General features: G+C 44.8%; 1 protein-coding gene across 3 annotated transcripts in view; it reads right to left on the bottom strand.

Moving 5' to 3' along the window:
- Nucleotides 1-1,329: 1,329 nt before the first annotated feature.
- Nucleotides 1,330-21,517, bottom strand: part of LOC129825459 (alpha-(1,6)-fucosyltransferase-like) — a 199,194-nt gene continuing 179,006 nt past the window's right edge. For 2 of the 3 annotated variants that reach the window (XM_055885570.1, XM_055885572.1), the window contains 5 exons: nucleotides 20,693-20,939; nucleotides 8,206-8,452; nucleotides 6,006-6,182; nucleotides 5,656-5,806; nucleotides 1,330-4,732 (listed from right to left, as the gene is read on the bottom strand). In XM_055885570.1, the coding sequence (XP_055741545.1) occupies nucleotides 4,391-4,732; nucleotides 5,656-5,806; nucleotides 6,006-6,182; nucleotides 8,206-8,452; nucleotides 20,693-20,939 (1,164 nt within the window). In that variant the 3' untranslated portion in view covers nucleotides 1,330-4,390. The remainder of the gene's footprint in view (nucleotides 4,733-5,655; nucleotides 5,807-6,005; nucleotides 6,183-8,205; nucleotides 8,453-20,692; nucleotides 20,940-21,517) is intronic. The other variant, XM_055885571.1, reaches the window with a different exon arrangement.

Genomic DNA, 21,517 nt, shown 5'->3' with positions numbered 1-21,517 from the left:
CTCTTCCTAGAGCTGGCTGCCTGGCCAAACTGAGAAATCTAGGTAGAAGGGCCTTGGTCAGGAAGGTGACCAAGAACCCGATGGTCACTCTGACAGAGCTCCAGAGTTCCTCGGTGGAGAAAGGGGAACCATCTCTGCAGAACTCCACCAATCAGTCCTTTATGGTAGAGTGGTCAGACGGAAGCCACTCCTCATTAAAAGGCACATGACAGCCCACTTGGAGTTTGCCAAAAGGCAGTTAAAGGACTCAGACCATGAGAAACAAGATTATCTGGTCTGATGAAACCAAGATTGAACTCTTAGGCCTGAATGCCAAGCGTCACGTCTGGAGGAAACCTGGCACCATCTCTACGGTGAAGCATGGTGGTGGCAGCATCATGCTGTGGGGATGTTTTTCAGCTGCAGGGACTGGGAGACTAGTCAGGATCAAGGGAAAGATGAACGAAGCAAAGTACAGAGAGATCCTTATGTGGCATAGTGTGTAGATCGATGAGGAAAAACAAACATTTAACACATTTTAGGATAAGGCTGTAATGTAACGTCAATTTTGAAAAGTCAAGGGGTCTGAATACTTTCCGAATGCAGTGTATCCACATACTCTCATAATTAGGGAAAAGTGTTGTTCCCTAAAGTACAAAAACGTCAAAGGTTCACATGGTACTGGTTGGTTCTCTATAGGGTACATGTGAAGATAATCTAGTATAATTGTATAAAAGTATAATTTTTCTACCCAATATTTTGAATATAAGGTATAATCATCACTGTGCTTTGAAATGTAGATGGGTCAATGTACCTGTGCGGTGTATTAGCTTATTTGTGGGCGTGATCTAATATATATGTGTATTTGTGCCAACCGTCAGTGGATGTGTTGAATCAGTTTAAGTGGTTGATGGTTATGTTGTCAAAGGCTGAGCACCTGTTTTGCTTTTGGAGTAGACAAATTAGGTGCTCAACCTTCAACATAACAATAAAACCACTTAAACTGTTACAACACCGCTAAAGGCTGGCACAAATGCAACACATTTTAGGTCATGCCCCCAAATATGCTAATGAGCCCCCGCTGGCAAATCGTCCCCGCTTAGGGCTCTATTACATCCGTATCATGGAAATTCAGCTTTACAGCGGGATTGAAATGTAAAGGCATGTTCCTGTGTTAGCGTAGACTGCATTCACATTAAAGGCTGCGGATGTTGGCTCAATAGAAAATTACCTTTACATTTATTTCGTGCAATCTGTATTCAGCGATACAGCGATACAATTCAGCGATACAGATTGACAAAAGCTACTTACATTTCAAAGTGCAGTGAAAGTAAGGTAAACAACAAGTCATTTTACAACAATAACACCTTTATTCAACTGTAAAAGTCCTGTATTTTTACTGCAACTCAGTAGGCAGTAACTTACTGTCAAATGACAAGTCATTTTTTACTGTGTGTGCCATAAGTACTTCTGAAGTATCCTATAAGTATAACTGTAGAACGTGTCATTGGTCGTTCATGAGGGTTCTAAATTAAATTATAAATGGTTCACCTACAGGGAGAATTCAAAGGGTTCTACGTGTCACCCAAAAGGGTTCCCTCATAGGTACAAATGACATAATGCCGTATGGTTCTAATCTTTTAACAATCTTTATAATACACTATAAAAAAACTTTACTTGTTTTTACAGTAACTTACTGCAAGCCAGTTACCTTTAAGTTACTGTAAAAAAAAAAGTACAGTATGTTACCATAACTTCAAAATAATGTTTGGTTTACCAGTGCTTTCTTTACAGTAATGTAATGTTACTCCAAAGTGTCTTTGTAATTTATGGTACCTTAATGTATGTTTTGTTCACTGGCTGGATTCCAACATCACTTTGCAAGACAGCATAATGGACTTGATGTTGCTTTTGATTTAGGTTATGCTGGTCAGCAGTGTCCAAAACACAGCGAAGGCTGGCCTCCAGCAAAAACACAACATAACCAGCTAGACCATGCTGGTCTGCCAGCATAACCAGTTACACCATGCTGGTCAGACCATCTTGACCAGCTAGACCATACTGGTCTGCCAGCATAACCAGCTAGACCATACTGGTCTGCCAGCATAACCAGCTAGACCATGCTGGTCAGACCAGCTTGACCAGCTAAACCATACTGGTCTGCCAGCATAACCAGCTAGACCATGCTGGTCAGACCAGCTAGAAATACTTATCGGCCAGCATAACCAGTTACACCATACTTGTCGGCCAGCATAACCAGTTACACCATGCTGGTCAGACCAGCTTGACCAGCTAGACCATGGTGGTCAGACCAGCTTGACCAGCTAGACCATGGTGGTCAGACCAGCTTGACCAGCTAGACCATGGTGGTCAGACCAGCTTGACCAGCTAGACCATGGTGGTCAGACCAGCTTGACCAGCTAGACCATGGTGGTCAGACCAGCTTGACTAGCTAGACATACTTGCCGGCCAGCATAACCAGTTACACCATGCTGGTCAGACCAGCTTGACCAGCTAGACCATGGTGGTCATACATTTACATTACATTCACATTTTAGCCATTTGCAGCTTGACCAGCATCCAACCAGCACTGACCAGCAGAGAACAGCATAGACCACCATGGACCAGCATAGACCAGCATAGACCAGCATAGACCAGCATGGACCAGCATAGACCAGCATGGACCAGCATAGACTAGCATAGACCAACCCTGACCAGCATGGACTAGCATAGACCAGCATAGACCAGCATAGACCAGCATAGACCAGCATAGACCAGCATGGACCAGCATGGACTAGCATAGACCAGCATAGACCAGCATAGACCAGCATAGACCAGCATAGACCAGCATGGACTAGCATAGACCAGCATAGACCAGCATGGACCAGCATGGACCAGCATGGACTAGCATGGTTCCCTCTCTCGCAGAGAACGTCCACTTACACAGACAGGAACATTTGAATATTATTTACAATGGTAAACCGCTTGGGTGAACTATCTTCATTTATCCACCATCTTTATTAACATTAGTAGGCTCTTATTGAAGAAATTATAACGACCTTCATGAGAGTAGCAGTATCATCCATAACAACCTTCATAACACATTTAAGAGAAGATTTTCTTTGACGGGGTGGTGGTGGTTGAGCATAGAGGTGGAAGCATAGAGGAAGCTCTATGGAAGCATTGAGTATAGAGGTCTTCATCACGATCGACTACAAACCTCTAATAACATAGCATTGTCAACATAGGCATCTCTTTTTTTCCTAATTTATTTGAAACATGAATGTTAGAACTAAAAAACAACAACAACAAACAGACGGACTGAACAGACGTACAGATGTGAAAAGGACATTAGCTCGGTGGAGTCCATTGGTGAGCCTGAAGAGGGCTTCTGTGTGCACCATAGTTCAAAGGTCATCATAGGTCACCATAGTTCAAAGGTCATCATAAGTCACCATAGATCAAACACGCACAGCATCTCTCATAATCTTTCACACACACATCATATACAGTACAACGCACCAGCACCTGACACAAACATGTTAAAAAGCACATTAAGGTGGTATAAAATGAATTGCACATGAGGATACAAGATGTAGGACTGTTGGAGATGTAGGACTGTTGGAGATGTAGGACTGTTGGAGATGTAGGACTGTTGGAGATGTTGGACTGTTGGAGATGTAGGACTGTTGGAGATGTAAGACTGTTGGAGATGTAAGACTGTTGGAGATGTAGGACTGTTGGAGATGTAGGACTGTTGGAGATGTAGGACTGTTGGAGATGTAGGACTGTTGGAGATGTAGGACCTTTAAGATGTAGGACTATTGGAGCGAAAGGAGAAGGGAGGAACGCAGTGAGTGAATATGGAAAGAGGAAGATACCAGAAACATTCAATGAACAAAGGAGAGACAAAAGAAGGCAAGAATACAATTTAAACCACCAAAATAATTTAATAAAAATGAAAACAAGTAAATTCTTCTTATTTATAATTGTTTTCCAGTCATCGATCCAAGGCTTTTAAAATATTTTTTTATCGATCCAAGGCTTGCCCTGATTGGATAGTCCATTCCCAGTCTGCCTTGGAGAGTGAGTGTTGTCGGCTACGGACCTTTAATTGTTTTCAGGATCGTTTGAAATACAATGTTCCTTCCTATTTCTCTACAAAACCCATCTGTGTGCACCGGGACGGGGTGGTGGCAGGTGCAAGATTCCGCAACTTACAGATTCACATCCAGATATACACACTCACACACAAGTAAATGCCCACAGGCAGACCCACACACTCTCAGTGCAGTCTAATCACCCCCATCTCTTTCTCCCTTTCCCACTGTTCTCTCGGTTCACAACATGTGCAGTCTAACTGATTCAGAGTGTCTCTCTCTCTTTTTATTTTCATCCTTCCCTTCCTTCTTCACTTCCGTTGAGAGTTTGAGAGCAGCTTGTCTGCCTCAGGGTACGTGGGGTACTTTACGGTTTCGATCTTCTCCTTGACTTTGTAGGATGGGTAGAGACCGGTGCGCCCCATTTTACGGTTGACCCCTTTCGAGTAGCCGTCCCAGTGGTTACCTGCCACGCCGATGACGTCACCGGGCTCCAGAGGTACGTCCTCTGGGCTGCGGGGGTGGTGGGGGTAGATGGCGATCTGGTTGTGGGCGTTCTGGCCCCCGAAGTAGTAGATGTCGTCTAGTGAGTGAAAGAAGGAGGAGGCATCCGGGTGCAGCGTCTGCATGATCTCGTAGGCCACGCGGCACACCTGGTACAGGGTTACAGGAAACAGGAAGTAGGTATGCAGGAAACAGGAAGTGAGACCAGGAAGTGTGAAGAATCATGTTAACTTATTTACATTCTGTGTATATGGCTGTTTAGATTTATTCAGATGAAAAAGTTACCTGGTCCCAGATCTGTTGGTGTTGTATGAGAGCAAAATTGCAAGATTATGTTATAATACTGTAATTGCATCAAATGGTTGTTTTATACAACAGAATAGGGGGTTATTAGAACACTCTCATCTGTGTGTGTTCTTCTGAGAATGGGCCTCTAGGGGCTTAATGCGGTCAGAAGATTTACGATGCTTTGGGTGATGAACCTAACAAGACCACATTCCAGAGAATGAGTTGGTGTTTCTGTTCTATGAGGTACCAGGGAGAGATGGCTCGGGGCCAGACCCTTGTTTCTACACAATGAGAACAGTCTTTACAGCAGATAATGTCTGCTGTGGATTATTAGTATCTATCATGCAAATCTTAACTTTGTGACCCATTCCATACATCTGTTGTTTGTCATGAATATTCAGGAGGATGTACTTAGTTATAAAAAGGTGTTGTATTCTTTGTCTCGGGGCTCTAAACGTATCATCTGAGGGTGATTCGTCGACCAGCCATCATTATTGTAGAGCACTCAATCGATTCACTTTGTATGTGTGTGTTGTATTGACCTGCTCCCTTATTAATAAGTGAATAAAGATTTAGCTTAATTATAACTCACTTGTGTGATAAATTTGTCTCTGCTCATTTGATTGTAAAGTAATTAACCACCACAGTTGCCATCTCCTATGGCGCTTGTTTAACATGACAATGGCAATATGAGTTGGCTATTCAGGTAGGTAAGAATATAGGTTAGTGAATAATGTACTGTATATTCCCATAAAGGGTGTTGTGTCGGATATGGCACCCCTACCTGTGAGGAGAAGGTGCAGACCAGGAAGTCGGTCTGTGACAGGAAGTGGATATCTAGGATCACTCCTCTCAGAGAGTTCTCAGTGTAACGGTTGTGTAGACCGGCTGACCACGAGATAGAGTTATCACTGATGAACTCATAGTCTAGGTACCTGACGGACACAGCATTACACATACTGTATGGGCTTCTACATACAAACAGAAATACATTCATACACGCTCATACACACACATGCATGTAAACACACACACACACACACACACACACACACACACACACACACACACACACACACACACACACACACTCCCCTTTCATTATTCATTATTAGGGTATTGGTGGTTTCTCACTTGGTCTTAGCCTCTTGCAGTAGTGAGGGGTCATCTGTTGCCAGGTAGACTCGTTTCTTGTCCACGTGGACGCGTCGGGCCATGTGTTGGAACTGTTCCTCCACGTGAACCATATACTCCTCTATAGGGTGGAATGCTGCTTCCGTCCCCACCTTATCCGTCCGCCGAACATGAACCCTACAGAGAGGGAGGGAGAGAGAAGGGGAAAGGGAGGGGGAGAGGGAGAGAAGGAGGAAGAGAGATGGGAGGGAGAGAGAGGGGGAAAGGATTGGAGAGAGATGGGAGGGAGAGAGAGGGGGAAAGGGGTTGGAGAGAAAGGGTCAGAGGGAAGGAGAGAGAGAGGGGAAGAGAGAGGGTGAGAGGGGGAGAGAGAGGGGGAGAGGGAGGGAGAGAGAGAGGGAGGGAGAAAAAGGGAAAGAGAGGGGGAGCGGGAGGGAGAGAGGGGGAGAGAGATGGGAGGGAGAGAGAGGGGGAGAGGGAAGGAGGGAGATGGGGAGAGGATTGGAGAGAGACGAGAGGGAGAGAGAGGGTCAGAGAGCGGGAGAGAGAGGGTCAGAGGGAGGGAGAGCAACACTTTCAATCAATACGTTCACTATCAGCTACCCCTGTAATTATTTAGGCAGCATCAATGTGCCCTTGCCAGTCTTGCCGATAATCAGAGAGAGAGAGACAGAGAAAAGAAAGAAAGAAAATTTTAAAAGAAAACAGATTGAAAGAAAGAATGAAAGAAGAAAGATAGAAAGAAAGAGTACTCAATGTAGGAGTAATGAGTGAAAAAGAAAGGTAAAAATAGAGGGGGTTTGAACGAGAAAGAAGCAAACAGAAGAATAGAGAGCAGTGCTGCATGTGTTTGTGAAACTGAGTGCTTTCTTTGTTTAATCCCTCATTACACAACACATCTATCTATGGTTCAGAAAAGAGAGAGGTAGAGACAAAGGGAATGAGAGAGAGAGAAAGGGAGAGATCGGGTGAACTGGCGTGCAAGAGAGCGAGAGGGAATGAGAGAGAGAGAGAGAGAGAGAAAGGGAAAGCGAGAGAACTAGATAAAAAAACACAGTGAGCCCAATTACCAGAACTGTCCTAAGATCATTCAGCCTAGTCCTCAGGATGCTCACTGGAGCTACAAACACCTTTATTTACCCTGCAAATTAAATCTGTACACACTCCTGGATCAGAGAGAAAAATGGGAACGAGGGATTGAGAGGGGTAAGGGGAGGGGTACAGAGGGATTCTCTTCATCTTTCTTTCAGTCTATCCCTCTCTTCATCTCTACCCCCCTTCTCCCTCTTTCCATCTCTCTCTCTCTGATGTGATGGGACTCTTGACTGTGAGTCTCTCCATTCTCCGCTTCCCCAAATTTCATCTCTCTGCCATGGTTTCCGTCTCTCCTCCGCTTCTCTTCCCTCTTCCCATGTCTCTCTCTATTTCTCCCGCTTTGTCTCTCCTTTCATCTCTCCTCCTATTTTGTTTGTTGTCTCCCTTTCTCTCCCTTTATCCCGCTGCCTGTTCATTGGCAGACAAAACGGCTGTGCTGGGGTGCTTAGCGTCAAGCAGCATTCGAGTAGTGAATCCCACCATCCCTCCATCCTCTTCCACCACGTCCTATATGGCTGTGGCTGTGGCTGGAGCTGTGGCTGGGGCTTGGGCTTTGGCTGAGTCTGTGGCTAGCTCTGGGGTTGTGGCTGGGTCTGGGTCCGTGGCTGGAGCTGTGGCTTGCCCTTCAAAAGAGCTTTGCTCTTCACAGGAGCGTGGAGCGCCATCTCGTTACCTCAGAGACACCTCATACACTCCCTCCCCCTTTGAAGCCCCCCTCACTTTCCTGAGTTGGGTTAGAGACTGTCTCCCAGGCTAGAATGGACTGGGCTGGATGGCTATTCTCTAATGATCTACTCAAACACGGTGAATGGCTCGTTTTAGAAGAAGACAGACCTGCCAGGGGTTGATCTTCGAATGAGTATGTCAGAAAGAATATTGAAAGAGGGAGGAGGAAGAGAGAGAAACAGAGAGTGTATTGTGGAGATTTGGAGACAGTTTGAAAGAGAAAGAAAAAGAAAGATATAGAAAGAGTTTTTTACACTTCAACAGAAAGGCACAGACAAAGAGAGAGAGACAGAGACATAGACAGAGACAGAGACAGAGAGAGAGAGAGAACAACGGAAACTGAAAATCACAAGAGACAGACACAAAAAAGAGTATGTACCCTATGATGGGATGCCTGAAACCCAGCTTGGCTGTGGTATCCAGGATCTCCTTCTCCAGCCAGGCCTGAGGTTGGACCAGGTACTTGACGAACTGAGACACCCACCACACGGACGGGTCACCATGGAGCCGGTGGAGGCGCTGGGCTAGGTCTTCAGGGATGGACAGGGGCAGATAGGGGGGGCGGGGCTGCAGGCTGTCCACAATGGGTAACTCCACCACCTGGATGTCCTTGTCATGTGTCTCACCTAGAGAGACGGAGGGAAGAGAGTTACTTAGGAGAAAACACTAGGTCTTTTATGTTCTACACTGGGGCATGGAGAAAACACCAGGTCTTTTACCGATTCCACTGGGGTATGGAGAAAACACCAGGTCTTTTACCGGTTCCACTGGGGTGTGGAGAAAACACCAGGTCTTTTACCGGTTCCACTGGGGTGTGGAGAAAACACCAGGTCTTTTACCGGTTCCACTGGGGTGTGGAGAAAACACCAGGTCTTTTACCGGTTCCACTGGGGTGTGGAGAAAACACCAGGTCTTTTACCGGTTCCACTGGGGTGTGGAGAAAACACCAGAACTTTTACCTGCTGCACTGGGGCGTGGATAAAACCCCAAGTCTTTTACCTGCTACACTGGGGTGTGGAGAAAACCCCAGATCTTTTACCTGCTGCACTGGGGCGTGGAAAACCCCCCAGGTCTTTTACTTGCTACACTGGGGTGTGGAGAAACCCCCCGGTCTTACCTGCTACACTGGGGTGTGGAGAAACCCCCAGGTCTTTTACCTGCTACACTGGGGCGTGGAAAACCCCCCGGTCTTTTACCTGCTACACTGGGGCGTGGGAAAAAAAACAGGTATTTTACCTGCTACACTGGGGCGTGGAAAACCCCCCGGTCTTTTACCTGCTACACTGGGGCGTGGGGGAAAAAACAGGTCTTTTACCTGCTACACTGGGGCGTGGAAAACCCCCGGGTCTTTTACCTGCTACACTGGGGCGTGGAAAACCCCCCGGTCTTTTACCTGCTACACTGGGGAGTGGGGAAAAAAACAGGTATTTTACCTGCTACACTGGGGCGTGGAAAACCCCCCGGTCTTTTACCTGCTACACTGGGGCGTGGGGAAAAAAACAGGTCTTTTACCTGCTACACTGGGGTGTGGAGAAAACCCCAGATATTTTACCTGCTACACTGGGGCGTGGAGAAAATGCCAAGTCGTTTACCTGCTACACTGGGGTCTGGAGAAAACCCCCGGTCCTACCTGCTACACTGGATGCGTAACTTTTGGCCAGTGCAGAACAGAGCGTGAGCAGAGCCCACTTCATCAAGTGTTCGCGATCTTGTGAGCTGCATGTCAAGTTCTTGAAAATAGAACCAGAGCGTAATGTTAGGCTGAGCTGCACTGGTAATGCCCCTGTTAATTTAGCATGAATAGGAGCTGGGCTAGTGTAACATACCAGTTAGGTTGCATCAAACTATCAATCTGCTGTTACTAACAACAATGTTACCTGTCACTCCACAAAAGCTATGGGAGAGCAACAGAAACAAAGACTGCTATGTATCAGAGTGGGTTGACGTCACCTGCACAATGGACGTTGGTCTAGCGCACAATGGACGTTGGTCTAGCGCACAATGGACATTGGTCTAGCGCACAATGGACGTTGGTCTAGCGCACAATGGACGTTAGTTTAGCGCACAATGGACGTTAGTCTAGCGCACAATGGACGTTGGTCTAGAGCACAATGGACGTTAGTTTAGCGCACAATGGACGTTAGTTTAGCGCACAATGGACGTTAGTCTAGCGCACAATGGACGTTGGTCTAGTGCACAATGGACGTTAGTCTAGAGCACAATGGACGTTGGTCTAGTGCACAATGGACGTTAGTCTAGAGCACAATGGACGTTGGTCTAGTGCACAATGGACGTTGGTCTAGTGCACAATGGACGTTGGTCTAGTGCACAATGGACGTTGGTCTAGTGCACAATGGACGTTGGTCTAGTGCACAATGGACGTTGGTCTAGTGCACAATGGACGTTAGTCTAGTGCACAATGGACGTTGGTCTAGTGCACAATGGACGTTGGTCTAGTGCACAATGGACGTTGGTCTAGTGCACAATGGACGTTGGTCTAGTGCACAATGGACGTTAGTCTAGTGCACAATGGACGTTGGTCTAGTGCACAATGGACGTTGGTCTAGTGCACAATGGACGTTGGTCTAGTGCACAATGGACGTTAGTCTAGTGCACAATGGACGTTGGTCTAGTGCACAATGGACGTTGGTCTAGTGCACAATGGACGTTGGTCTAGTGCACAATGGACGTTGGTCTAGTGCACAATGGACGTTGGTCTAGTGCACAATGGACGTTGGTCTAGTGCACAATGGACGTTGGTCTAGCGCACAATGGACGTTGGTCTAGCGCACAATGGACGTTAGTCTAGCGCACAATGGACGTTGGTCTAGCGCACAATGGACGTTAGTCTAGCGCACAATGGACGTTGGTCTAGCGCACAATGGACGTTGGTCTAGCGCACAATGGACGTTGGTCTAGCGCACAATGGACGTTGGTCTAGCGCACAATGGACGTTGGTCTAGTGCACAATGGACGTTGGTCTAGTGCACAATGGACGTTAGTCTAGCGCACAATGGACGTTGGTCTAGCGCACAATGGACGTTGGTCTAGCGCACAATGGACGTTGGTCTAGTGCACAATGGACGTTGGTCTAGCGCACAATGGACGTTGGTCTAGTGCACAATGGACGTTGGTCTAGTGCACACAGCTAACTAGCACTAACTAGCTAGCTATTCCACATTGACTACACTCACCCTCCTTTGACCCAAATGACCACCTCTTGGGTCCTTTCCTTAGTTTATTCAAATCTAAAAACAGGTGAGCGTTGAAATCCAAATAACCTTTCTGCTGTATTACTGCTACTCATCTAATGTTGTCAGATCAGAGAAGATAAGGATGAGATGAAATGAGAGGGGGAAGCCATTCTAAACTATTGAGACGTAGCCTTATACTTAAACCCTCATAAATATACAATCATTGGATTGGTGTAAACATAGGCTAGACAGAGTTTCTGATTCCTCATGAAACCCAGACAAAAAATACCATGATTTGGGGGATTTTCACAAACTGTAATCCATTTCGTAAGCATCCTGAGTTAGAAGAGCGAAAGAAAAGCCAGCCCTGTCGCGGACCACGATGTCTTGCTCCCAGACAAACTAAACAACTTCCTTGCTCACTTTGAGGACAATACAGTGCCACTGACATGGCCCGCTACCAAAACCTGCAGGCTCTCCTTCACTGCAGCCATTTAAACATGTTAACCCTCGCAAGGCTGCAGGCCCAGACGGCATCCCCAGCCGCATCCTCAGAGCATGCGCAGACCAGCTGGCTGGTGTGTTACGGACATATTCAATCAATCCTTATCCCAGTCAGCTCTTCCCACATGCTTCAAGAGGGCCACCATTGTTCCTGTTCCCAAGAAAGCTAAGGTTAGCGCATAGCTCGGTAGTCATTTAGCTCAATGACTATGAGCTAAATGACTACCGCCCGTAGCACTCACTTCCGTCATCATGAAGTGCTTTGAGAGACTAGTCAAGGACCATATTACCTCCACCCTATCTGACACCCTAGACCCACTCCAATTTGCTTACCGCCCCAATAGGTCGACAGACGACGCAATCGCAATCACACTGCACACTGCCCTAACCCATCTGGACAAGAGGAATACCTATATAAGAATCCTGTTCATCGACTACAGCTCAGCATTTAACACCATAGTACCCTCCAAACTCGTCATTAAGCTCGAGACCCTGGGTCTCGACCCCGCCCTGTGCAACTGGGTCCTGGACTTCCTGACGTGCCGCCCCCAGGTGGTGAGGGTAGGTAACATCTCCACCCCGCTGATCCTCAACACTGGGGCCCCACAAGGGTGCGTTCTCAGCCCTCTCCTGTACTTCCTGTTCACCCATGACTGCGTGGCCATGCACGCCTCCAACTCAATCATCAAGTTTGCAGACGACACTACAGTGGTAGGCTTGATTACCATCAACGATGAGACGTCCTACAGGGAGGAGGTAAGGGCCCTCGGAGTGTGGTGTCAGGAAAATAACCTCACACTCAATGTCAACAAAACAAAGGAGATGACCGTGGACTTCATGAAACAGTAGAGGGAGTGGATCTATGTGGATCTATTGGGGCGGTAAGCAAATTGAAGTGGGTCTAGGGTGTCAGGTAAGGTAGAGGTGATATGATCCTTAACTAGCCTCTCCAACAATTCATGATGACAGAAGTGAGTGCTATGGGGCGATAGTCATTTAGTTCAGTTACATTTTTTGGGGGTGGTACAGGAACAATGGTGGACATCTTGAAGCAAGTGGGGACAGTAGACTGGTATAGGGAGAGATTGAATATGTCCGTAAACACTCCAGCCAGCTGGTCTGCGCATGCTTTGAGGACGCGGCTAGGGATGTCTTCTGTAATGGCAGCCATGCGAGGGTTAATTTGCTTAACTGTCTTACTCACGTTGGCCATGGAGAATGAGAGCCCACAATCCTTGAGAGCGGGCCGCGTCGGTGGCACTGTGTTGTCCTCAAAGCGGGCGAAGAAGGTGTTCAGCTTGTCTGGGAGCAAGACATCAGTGTACGCGATGTGGCTGGTTTTCCCTTTGTAATCTGTAACTGTAGACTCTGCCACGTACGTCTCGTGTCTGAGTTGTTGAATTGCAACTCCACTTTGTCGTTGTATTGACGTTTTGCCTTTTTGATTGCCATCGACCATATTCCCAGTCACCTTGCCACTGTTAAATGCGGTGGTCCGTGCTTTCAGTTTATACACTTTCTCATTTGGGTAGGTTTTAATAGTCACCATGGGAACAATACCTCTATACATTTCCTGATGAATTCAGTCACTATTTCCGTATAAACGTCAATGTTATTCTCAGAGGCTACCCGGAACATTTTCAAAACAATCTTGAAGCATGGATTCCAATTGGTAAGACTAGAATTAAATATACCTTAGCACGGGTACTTCCTGTTTGAGTTTCTGCCCATAGGAAGAAATATATGTGTTAATAGAACTTCGGTAGCGTTTTCCTCATGATTGCTTAGTTAAAATCCCCAGCTACAATAAATGTGGCCTCAGGATATGTGGTTTCGAGTTTGCATAAAGTCCAGTGTAGTTCGTTGATGCCGTCGTGGTATCTGCTTGAGGGCGAATATACACGGCTGTGACTATAACTGAAGAACAAAAGGACTTGAGTTTCTGTATGTTATCACAATCACACCATGAGTAGTTTATCATGTAATATACACCCCCGCCTTTCTTCTTTCCGGAGACTTCTTTATTCCTGTCTGCATGATGAACTGAGAATCCAGCTGGATGGATGGACAGGGAAAGGATATCCCGAGAGATCCATGATTTCGTGAAACAGAGTATGTTACAGTCCCTGATGTCTCACTGGAAGGAGATCCTCACCCTGGGCTCGTCTACTTTATTGTCCAGAGACTGAACATTAGAGTGTAATATACTCAGAAGCGGTGGATGGTGTGCCCGCCTCCTGAGTCGGACTAGAAGTCCACTCCGAAAACCTTGTCTCCGCAGGCGGCGTCTTGGAGCAGCCTCTGGGATAAGTTCAATTGCCCTTAGGGGTATGAACAAAGGATCCAATTCAGGAAAGACGTATTCCTGGTCATAATGCTGGTGAGTTACCACCGCTCTGATATCCAAAAGTTATTTCCGTCTGTATGTAATGACACAAAAAACATTCTGGGCTAATAATGTAAGAAATAACACACAAAAAAACGAAATACTGCAAAGTTTCTTAGGAGCTAGAAGCAGAGCTGCCATGTCTGTTGGTGCCATCTTGCCGGTACAAGTAAAAGGAGGGCTGTGATTGGTTACATTGCCTACTATGCAAATTCCTCTAAGTAAAATGGGCCATAACTTTAATACTAGCAGAGACTGTGAAACAATATATTGAAAAATGTGCCAATTATATGTTTTCTTTATTCATAAATTAAATCGTTATTGAAATCAAAATAATCCACTGGATCTATACCATCCAATAGGTTACAGTGAACAAGTGCACACTGGGGGAAAAGGGTACAGAATTGAATTGAAGCCAGCCAAATAGATAGAGTGAAGGAAGGAGAAAGTCATGTCCATTCAAAACAACAATCCTCTTGCCGTTGTCCTCTTTCTCTGTCCCTTTTTGTCTGTTGAAGTTCTATAAAACTCTTTCTTTCGCTCTGTTTCTCTTTCAAACTGTCTCCAAATCTTTTTTGTTTCTATCTCCACAATATTCTCTCTGTGTTTCTCTTTCTTCCTCCTCCCTCTTTCAATATTTCTGTCTGACACACTCATTCGTTACCTTGATCTTTCTCCTCTCTCTGTCTTTCTCTACCTCTGTCTTTATCCCTACTCCCTCCTGAGTGACAGTTGCTCTTTGGCTGTCCTTCTTTAAATGCCAAGGTGAGCCCATCCACATCCATGGTACAGGGGCTGGCACCAGCTGCTCCAAGAAGGTAGCCTCTAGATGGGCCCTGGGCACAGTGGGCAGAGAGGAAGGTTGAGTTGGGCTGACTAGGAAGGTCATCCTCTCTGCGCTCCTTATAGCCTTTCCACCTGGGAGACTGGGTGTTAAGCCTCAGTACATAAAGGAGTGGCAAGGGCACATACACGCGCGTGTATGTGTAGACACACACGGAAGTGGAGGTACACACACACACACGCACGGGCGCGTACACACACACAATCTTTTTTGGGTCTAATATCATCTCCCAGAAGGGATATGTTTGGCAGACATCCAGTCTCAAACCAGAGAAAATTGTTTTTACAGTTTCTAAAATAAACTGAGACTACCACCACTGGATTCTATGAAGTTGCAACAACAGTGACTCCTTCCATTCCAGTGAGACTAATACGACAACAGTGACTCCTTCCATTCCAGTGAGACTAATACAACAACAGTGACTCCTTCCATTCTAGTGAGACTAATACAACTACAGTGACTCCTTCCATTCCACTGAGACTAATACAACAACAGTGACTCCTTCCATTCCAGTGAGACTAGTACAACTACAGTGACTCCTTCCATTCCAGTGAGACTAATACAACTACAGTGACTCCTTCCATTCCAGTGAGACTAAAACAACTACAGTGACTCCTTCCATTCCAGTGAGACTAATACAACTACAGTGACTCCTTCCATTCCAGTGAGACTAATACAACTACAGTGACTCCTTCCATTCCACTGAGACTAATACAACAACAGTGACTCCTTCCATTCCAGTGAGACTAGTACAACTACAGTGATTCCTTCCATTCCAGTGAGACTAATACAACTACAGTGACTCCTTCCATTCCAGTGAGACTAAAACAACTACAGTGACTCCTTCCATTCCAGTGAGACTAATACAACTACAGTGACTCCTTCCATTCCAGTGAGACTAAAACAACTACAGTGACTCCTTCCATTCCAGTGAGACTAATACAACAACAGTGACCCCTTCCATTCCAGTGAGACTAATACAACTACAGTGACTCCTTCCATTCCAGTGAGACTAATACAACAACAGTGACTCCTTCCATTCCAGTGAGACTAATACAACAACAGTGACTCCTTCCATTCCAGTGAGACTAATACGACAACAGTGACTCCTTCCATTCCAGTGAGACTAATACAACTACAGTGACTCCTTCCATTCCAGTGAGACTAATACAACAACAGTGACTCCTTCCATTCCAGTGAGACTAATACAACAACAGTGACTCCTTCCATTCCAGTGAGACTAATACAACAACACACAGCTTCATAAGCCATTGTCAACAGTAGCGGTGTGTGGGTAAAATCACTGGGGATGCAAAAAAAGTGCCATATTACAAACTAAGTGTTGTGATAATTGCGTTGTTTGATTCATATACCTTGACACTGTGTTATTTAGGCCTAAAGGCAGAGACAATAAGAGGACACAGTGGCAGAATATGTTCAACCACACCTTTGTTTTATCACAAAACAACCTCTGTCCGGTGAAGTTCACAAAGCATATTGCATGTAACAGTTACATGACCTACAGCAGGGTCAAGCAAGTTAATGTCTCCGATATTTTCGGAACACTAAACGACTATTGATTTAGAACCACAGAGAGTTACCGCAAGTCGCAAAGAAAACAGGAGCTACCTCCACTATTAGCAACTTTTCAACATCATCAAATCACCTACGGTATGCTTAGTCTAATACACTGACAACTAAAAGATACCAAAAACAATTTAGTCCAATCAACGTAAGCTAAATATGATGTGGCCGTCCATGTTTCAGATTTCTCTCTGTGTGTGTGTGTGTGTGTGTGTGTGTGTGTGTGTGTGTGTGTGTGTGTGTGTGTGTGTGTGTGTGTGTGTGTGTGTGTGTGTGTGTGTGTGTGTGTGTGTGTGTGTGTTCGTGCAAGTAGAAAAAACATGTTGACTCACCCTACTTGTAAAGAAACACCAATGCCATCCTCCTCTCTTACATGTTTACGAAACAGTCTTTCACTCTGTCATACAGTACACACTTTTATTTGTTGTTGTCATAGGCTATCTAGCTCAAAATGCTTGCTTGCTAGCCTAACTTCCTTTCATGGGCAACGTTAGCTAGTTAACATTAGCCTTCTACATCTAACTACACATTGAACGTCCATCCTCTCAGGCCAGAGGCACAATGTATTAATTAATGGTTGGATCAGAATCACCGTTGTAATCATTGGCCAGTACGGAGAATTAAATGAAACCACAAGTCCAGATCCCTATCTCCATCCATGGCTAATTTAGAAAAGGGCCAATTTTAGCTAGCTAGCTAACCACTGGAGGACAACAACACAACGAGATGCAACAATTCAAGTTGTTTCTGTCAATGACGTATGCTTTCGATGCGATTTGATTGGAGTGATGCCAATTCCAAACTGGCTTCCCTTGACACTTTTTTTGGGGTGTGCCAGGACCATTCACAGTTGAGCTCACTCAGTTTAGCTCAATGCTGATTGGCTTTTATTTTAAACTTTTTTTTATGAAGGGAGGCCAATTCTCACTAGCTTCCCTTGCATTCAATGGTACGGGCGACAACAATGTCATACTCTTTGGGACCAGATAGCATCAGATAGATGGCCGACACATACAGAGACAAAGGGGCGCTGTTTCGGTCGCTTGGATAATTCTCCGGTGAGATACATTCAGCCTCTTGCGAATTGAAGAAAAATTATGAAACACAGAGAGACTAAATTGATTATTGTATATGTTTTATTTGTTTGGGGGGGGAATTTGGGGTGGAAGACTGGCTTCCCTTGGCATCCATGAATACACGCCACTGATTTTCAAACAAATGGTATAATTACTCGTAAAAAAATGCCCATTCAAAAAAAGAGTAAATGGAATAAAATCATAATAAAGAAAAATGGAAAAGGCAGGGCTCAGGGCATGTGTACACTATGGAACATGAGCTCAATATAAATTGTCAAAAGCGTTAAATATTCAACAGAAACATTTTTCCCAGGCTCTTTCTCTTTGCTTATTACATCATTGGCAGGTTTTGCAGGACGGAGAGGGGGGACTGGGGGGGTTGGACGCCTACACATCTTGCCACAATTGCACAGTTAAGCACTCCCTCCCCTCCCAGAGCTTCCTAATGAGGACACAAAGAGTCCACATTTTAACTCAACCTCTGCAATCTGCAAATTGATGCTGCAACAACTTAACATTTTTACTGAACTTCTAGCTAATTCACAGTTTGAGGCAGAAAGGGAGATGAGATTTCACCCAGAATCTTTCTATTGGTGCCTCAGCCCCTAATGGGTCCAGGTCAGATGAGCGGTGAACCAGTGAAATGAACTCACTACACAAAGAGCAAGCAGGGGCAATCGGTAGGAAGGCAAGGAGGCTATGCATTAGGGCATGCAAGATGGAAAAGAAGACGGGAACAGCAAGAGAAATAGGAAAAGAAAGCCTAAGATAGTTGCAGCCAGAGGCAGAGGGGTGTATGCGTGTATGTACAGTATGTGTGTGCGGTGGAGGTGGGGGGGACAAGGAAGCTGAAGAGTAATAAAGGAAAAAAAAATAGCTAGCCTAGAATAAATGTATGAAACAGAATATTGCTTGCTACACTAAATGTCTTGACAACCAGTCTGAACCCCTATCACTTCCCTGGTGCTGGGACCATGTCTACAAACTAGCTATCTAAATGGACCGGTCAGCAGTGGTCAATGTTTGGTTGGGGTGGAGCGATCAATGTTTGGTTGGATGGAGCGTTCAGTGTGTGGGAGAAACTGTCAGGTTTTGCCGTGCATATGACTAAAACAGCAACATTGTCTCACGTCAGATGGCTTCACCCCTCCGTGACTCTCGTCCCTCAACAGATCTGTCTTGTGAACGTGGAACTCACATTCAAATTTGAATATTGAGCATCCACTATTCAAAAAATGGAAACATAGTTCCTAATTTTTGATATCACTACATTAAGTTATTACAAACTAGCTAGCTAAATTATTACAAACTAGCTAGCTAAATTGTTACAAATGTTGTGACAGTGATTTAATAGTTTTCAATAAAAAACTAACATTAGAAAGCTATCTCCTGCACAAATTCTGTTTTAAGGACGTTGTTTGCCAGTGCAGTGACCCAATCAGCTGTGTAGCTGCTAGTTATGTAGCTCTGATTTCACTAACATAAAAGCTTGCTTAGCCAGTTTAAATGACCCTGAAGTTCAGAGAAACGGACTGTCCAAGGCACTTAACCCTTATTTGCTCCAGGGATGCCGTACTACTATGGCTGAACATGTAAAACCACACATTTCACTGCAACTATCCGGTGTATGTGACAATAAAACATATCATTTTTCTTCAGAAATCAGTCCGTAGATCAGCATGTTTCTCTGCGATCGTATTGTTGAGTCAGCTGAGCGCAGTAGGTGATTCGGGAGGCTACTGCAATGACTCGTGGCAGAACAACAGCTGCTTCATGAAAACTCATAATATATGTAAGCATTAGCACTACTAGCTACAGTAGCTTGCTAGCTAGCTTTTGTTGGAAGATTCAACATTGTGTGTGCAGCACTACGTAGGTAGATGGTTTGTTAGCAGCATTGTTTCAGTCAAATATGATTTCAGTGACTGGCTCAACTGTTGGACAAATCCATGATAGCTTTTGTACCCGTAACTTAAGCAATACTGCTCATTGAAGCACAACAATCTTTAGCTAGGTGTAAAATGGGGCGACTTCCTCACCAAAAAAACCTAAACATTATTGACATATTTATTATTTTAGCTTAGATGAATCAGACAGTTTTGAGGCAGAAATGTGGTTCAGCAGATGATGTTACCTACTGTAGGTAATATATTTTAATGTTTCGGCAGCCCATGGTACCAGATTACTTTTGATCTATCCCATGACCCTTTGCAAAATACGAGACAGATCAGTTCAGGCAGAATCGATGTGCTAACTGACATAAGACAATGGATGTAAGGATCACTGTCTAGGACAGGCCTGGGAAACTCCAGTCCTCAGGGGCCTGATTGGTGTCACACTTTTGCCCCAGCCCCAGCTGACACTCCTGACTCCTGCCTGCGACTGGAACGAATTGCAAAAATCTCTGAAGTTGGAGACTTTTATCTCCCTCAACAACTTTAAACATCTGCTATCTGAGCAGCTAACCGATCGCTGCAGCTGTACATAGTGCATCGGTATATAGCCCACCCAATTTACTTACCTCATCCCCATACTGTTTTCATTTATTTACTTTTCTGCTCTTTTGCACACCAGTATCTCTATTTGCACATGATCATCTGATGATTTATCACCCCAGTGTTAATCTGCTAAATTGTAATTCTTCGCTCCTATGGCCTATTTATTGCCTACCTCCTCATGCCTTTTGCACACACTGTATATAGATTATCTTTTTTTCTTCTTTTTTCCCCCTACTATGTTATTGACTTGTTTATTGTTTACTCCATGTGTAACTCTGTGTTGTTGTCTGTTCACACTGCTATGCTTTATCTTGGCCAGGTCGCAGTTGCAAATGAGAACTTGTTCTCAACTAGCCTACCTGGTTAAATAAAGGTTAAATAAAAAAATAATCAACTAATCATGATTTTCAGTTAAAAATGCAATTAGTTTAAATCAAGTGTGTTTGCTGGGGATGGGGGAAAGTGGACACCAATCAGGCCCCCGAGGACTGGAATTGCCCAGGCCTGGTCAAGGAGGTATAGATAGTGGTCACCAAAGCCATGTATTAAGAGAGTAGGGCAAACTTTTAGAATTGTGAATATTGTTCTAATTCAAAAAATTCAGTTACAAAGCATTATTTAAATATTCGTGATGTAATATTAATGGGGCGCTAACATGGCTGCCATAGAATGTTTTAGTGTCATGTAAATGCATCATAATGTAGAAACCTCAATGGCCCAACCATAGATATAGAACAGGGCCCAGCTCTCTAAATACATAACTCACCAGACCGTGCTCACCGTGCCTACCTGACCAGTGCCCTGTAGACACCCCGGTACGGTCAGTACAGGAGTTGCTGACAGGGTGGAAGACGGTCTCCCAGCCGCCTGTGGCGTAGCGCCAGTTGTGGGACTCCAGGATGAGGGTGCGCTGTGTGCCGTATGCGATCATGAAACAGTAGACCACATGGTGCAGCTGACAGCCGTAGCCACAGCCCTTGTTGATGTTACACACCAGCTTCCTGGCCTTACTGCAGTCTTGGGGGTTCTGGTTAGGCAGGGGGTAGAGAGAGAGATACATTATACAACATTTGTAATGTCTTTATTCTTTTGGAACTTATGTGAGTGTAATGTTTACTGTTCATTTTTATTGTTTATTTCACTTTTTTATATTATCTACTTCACTTGCTTTGGCAATGTTAACATATGTTTCCAATGCCAATAAAGCCCCTTGAATTTAATTTAATTGAGAGAGAGAGCTTTGACAGTTTACTTTCCCACCTTTAAATCATGGCAGTTCACCATGCCACCTTACAATCACGAGGTGACACCACCTTTAAATCAAGACGAGAAACCATGTCACCTTTAAATCACAATATGACACAGTGCCAAAATTTTAAAGGCCATGTTTCACTTTTTTTTTTTTAAACAAACAATAATGAGTAGTGCATATGTATGAATCTAAAAGGTCACTTTTTTTCAATCCTAGGCTGTAAATTGGAGATATAATTGACAATATACTTCTGGCTGCAAACGCACCATAAAAATATTAAATATAATACTGTCCTTAGTTTTGGAACACTGAGCCAATGACTGCAACAGATGGCTGTGTGCTAGTGGGTTTCT

The sequence above is a fragment of the Salvelinus fontinalis genome, chromosome 27, assembly GCF_029448725.1.
Source record: "Salvelinus fontinalis isolate EN_2023a chromosome 27, ASM2944872v1, whole genome shotgun sequence".
NCBI classification, from domain to species: domain Eukaryota; kingdom Metazoa; phylum Chordata; class Actinopteri; order Salmoniformes; family Salmonidae; genus Salvelinus; species Salvelinus fontinalis.
This window is presented reverse-complemented; position numbering and strand designations above follow the sequence as displayed.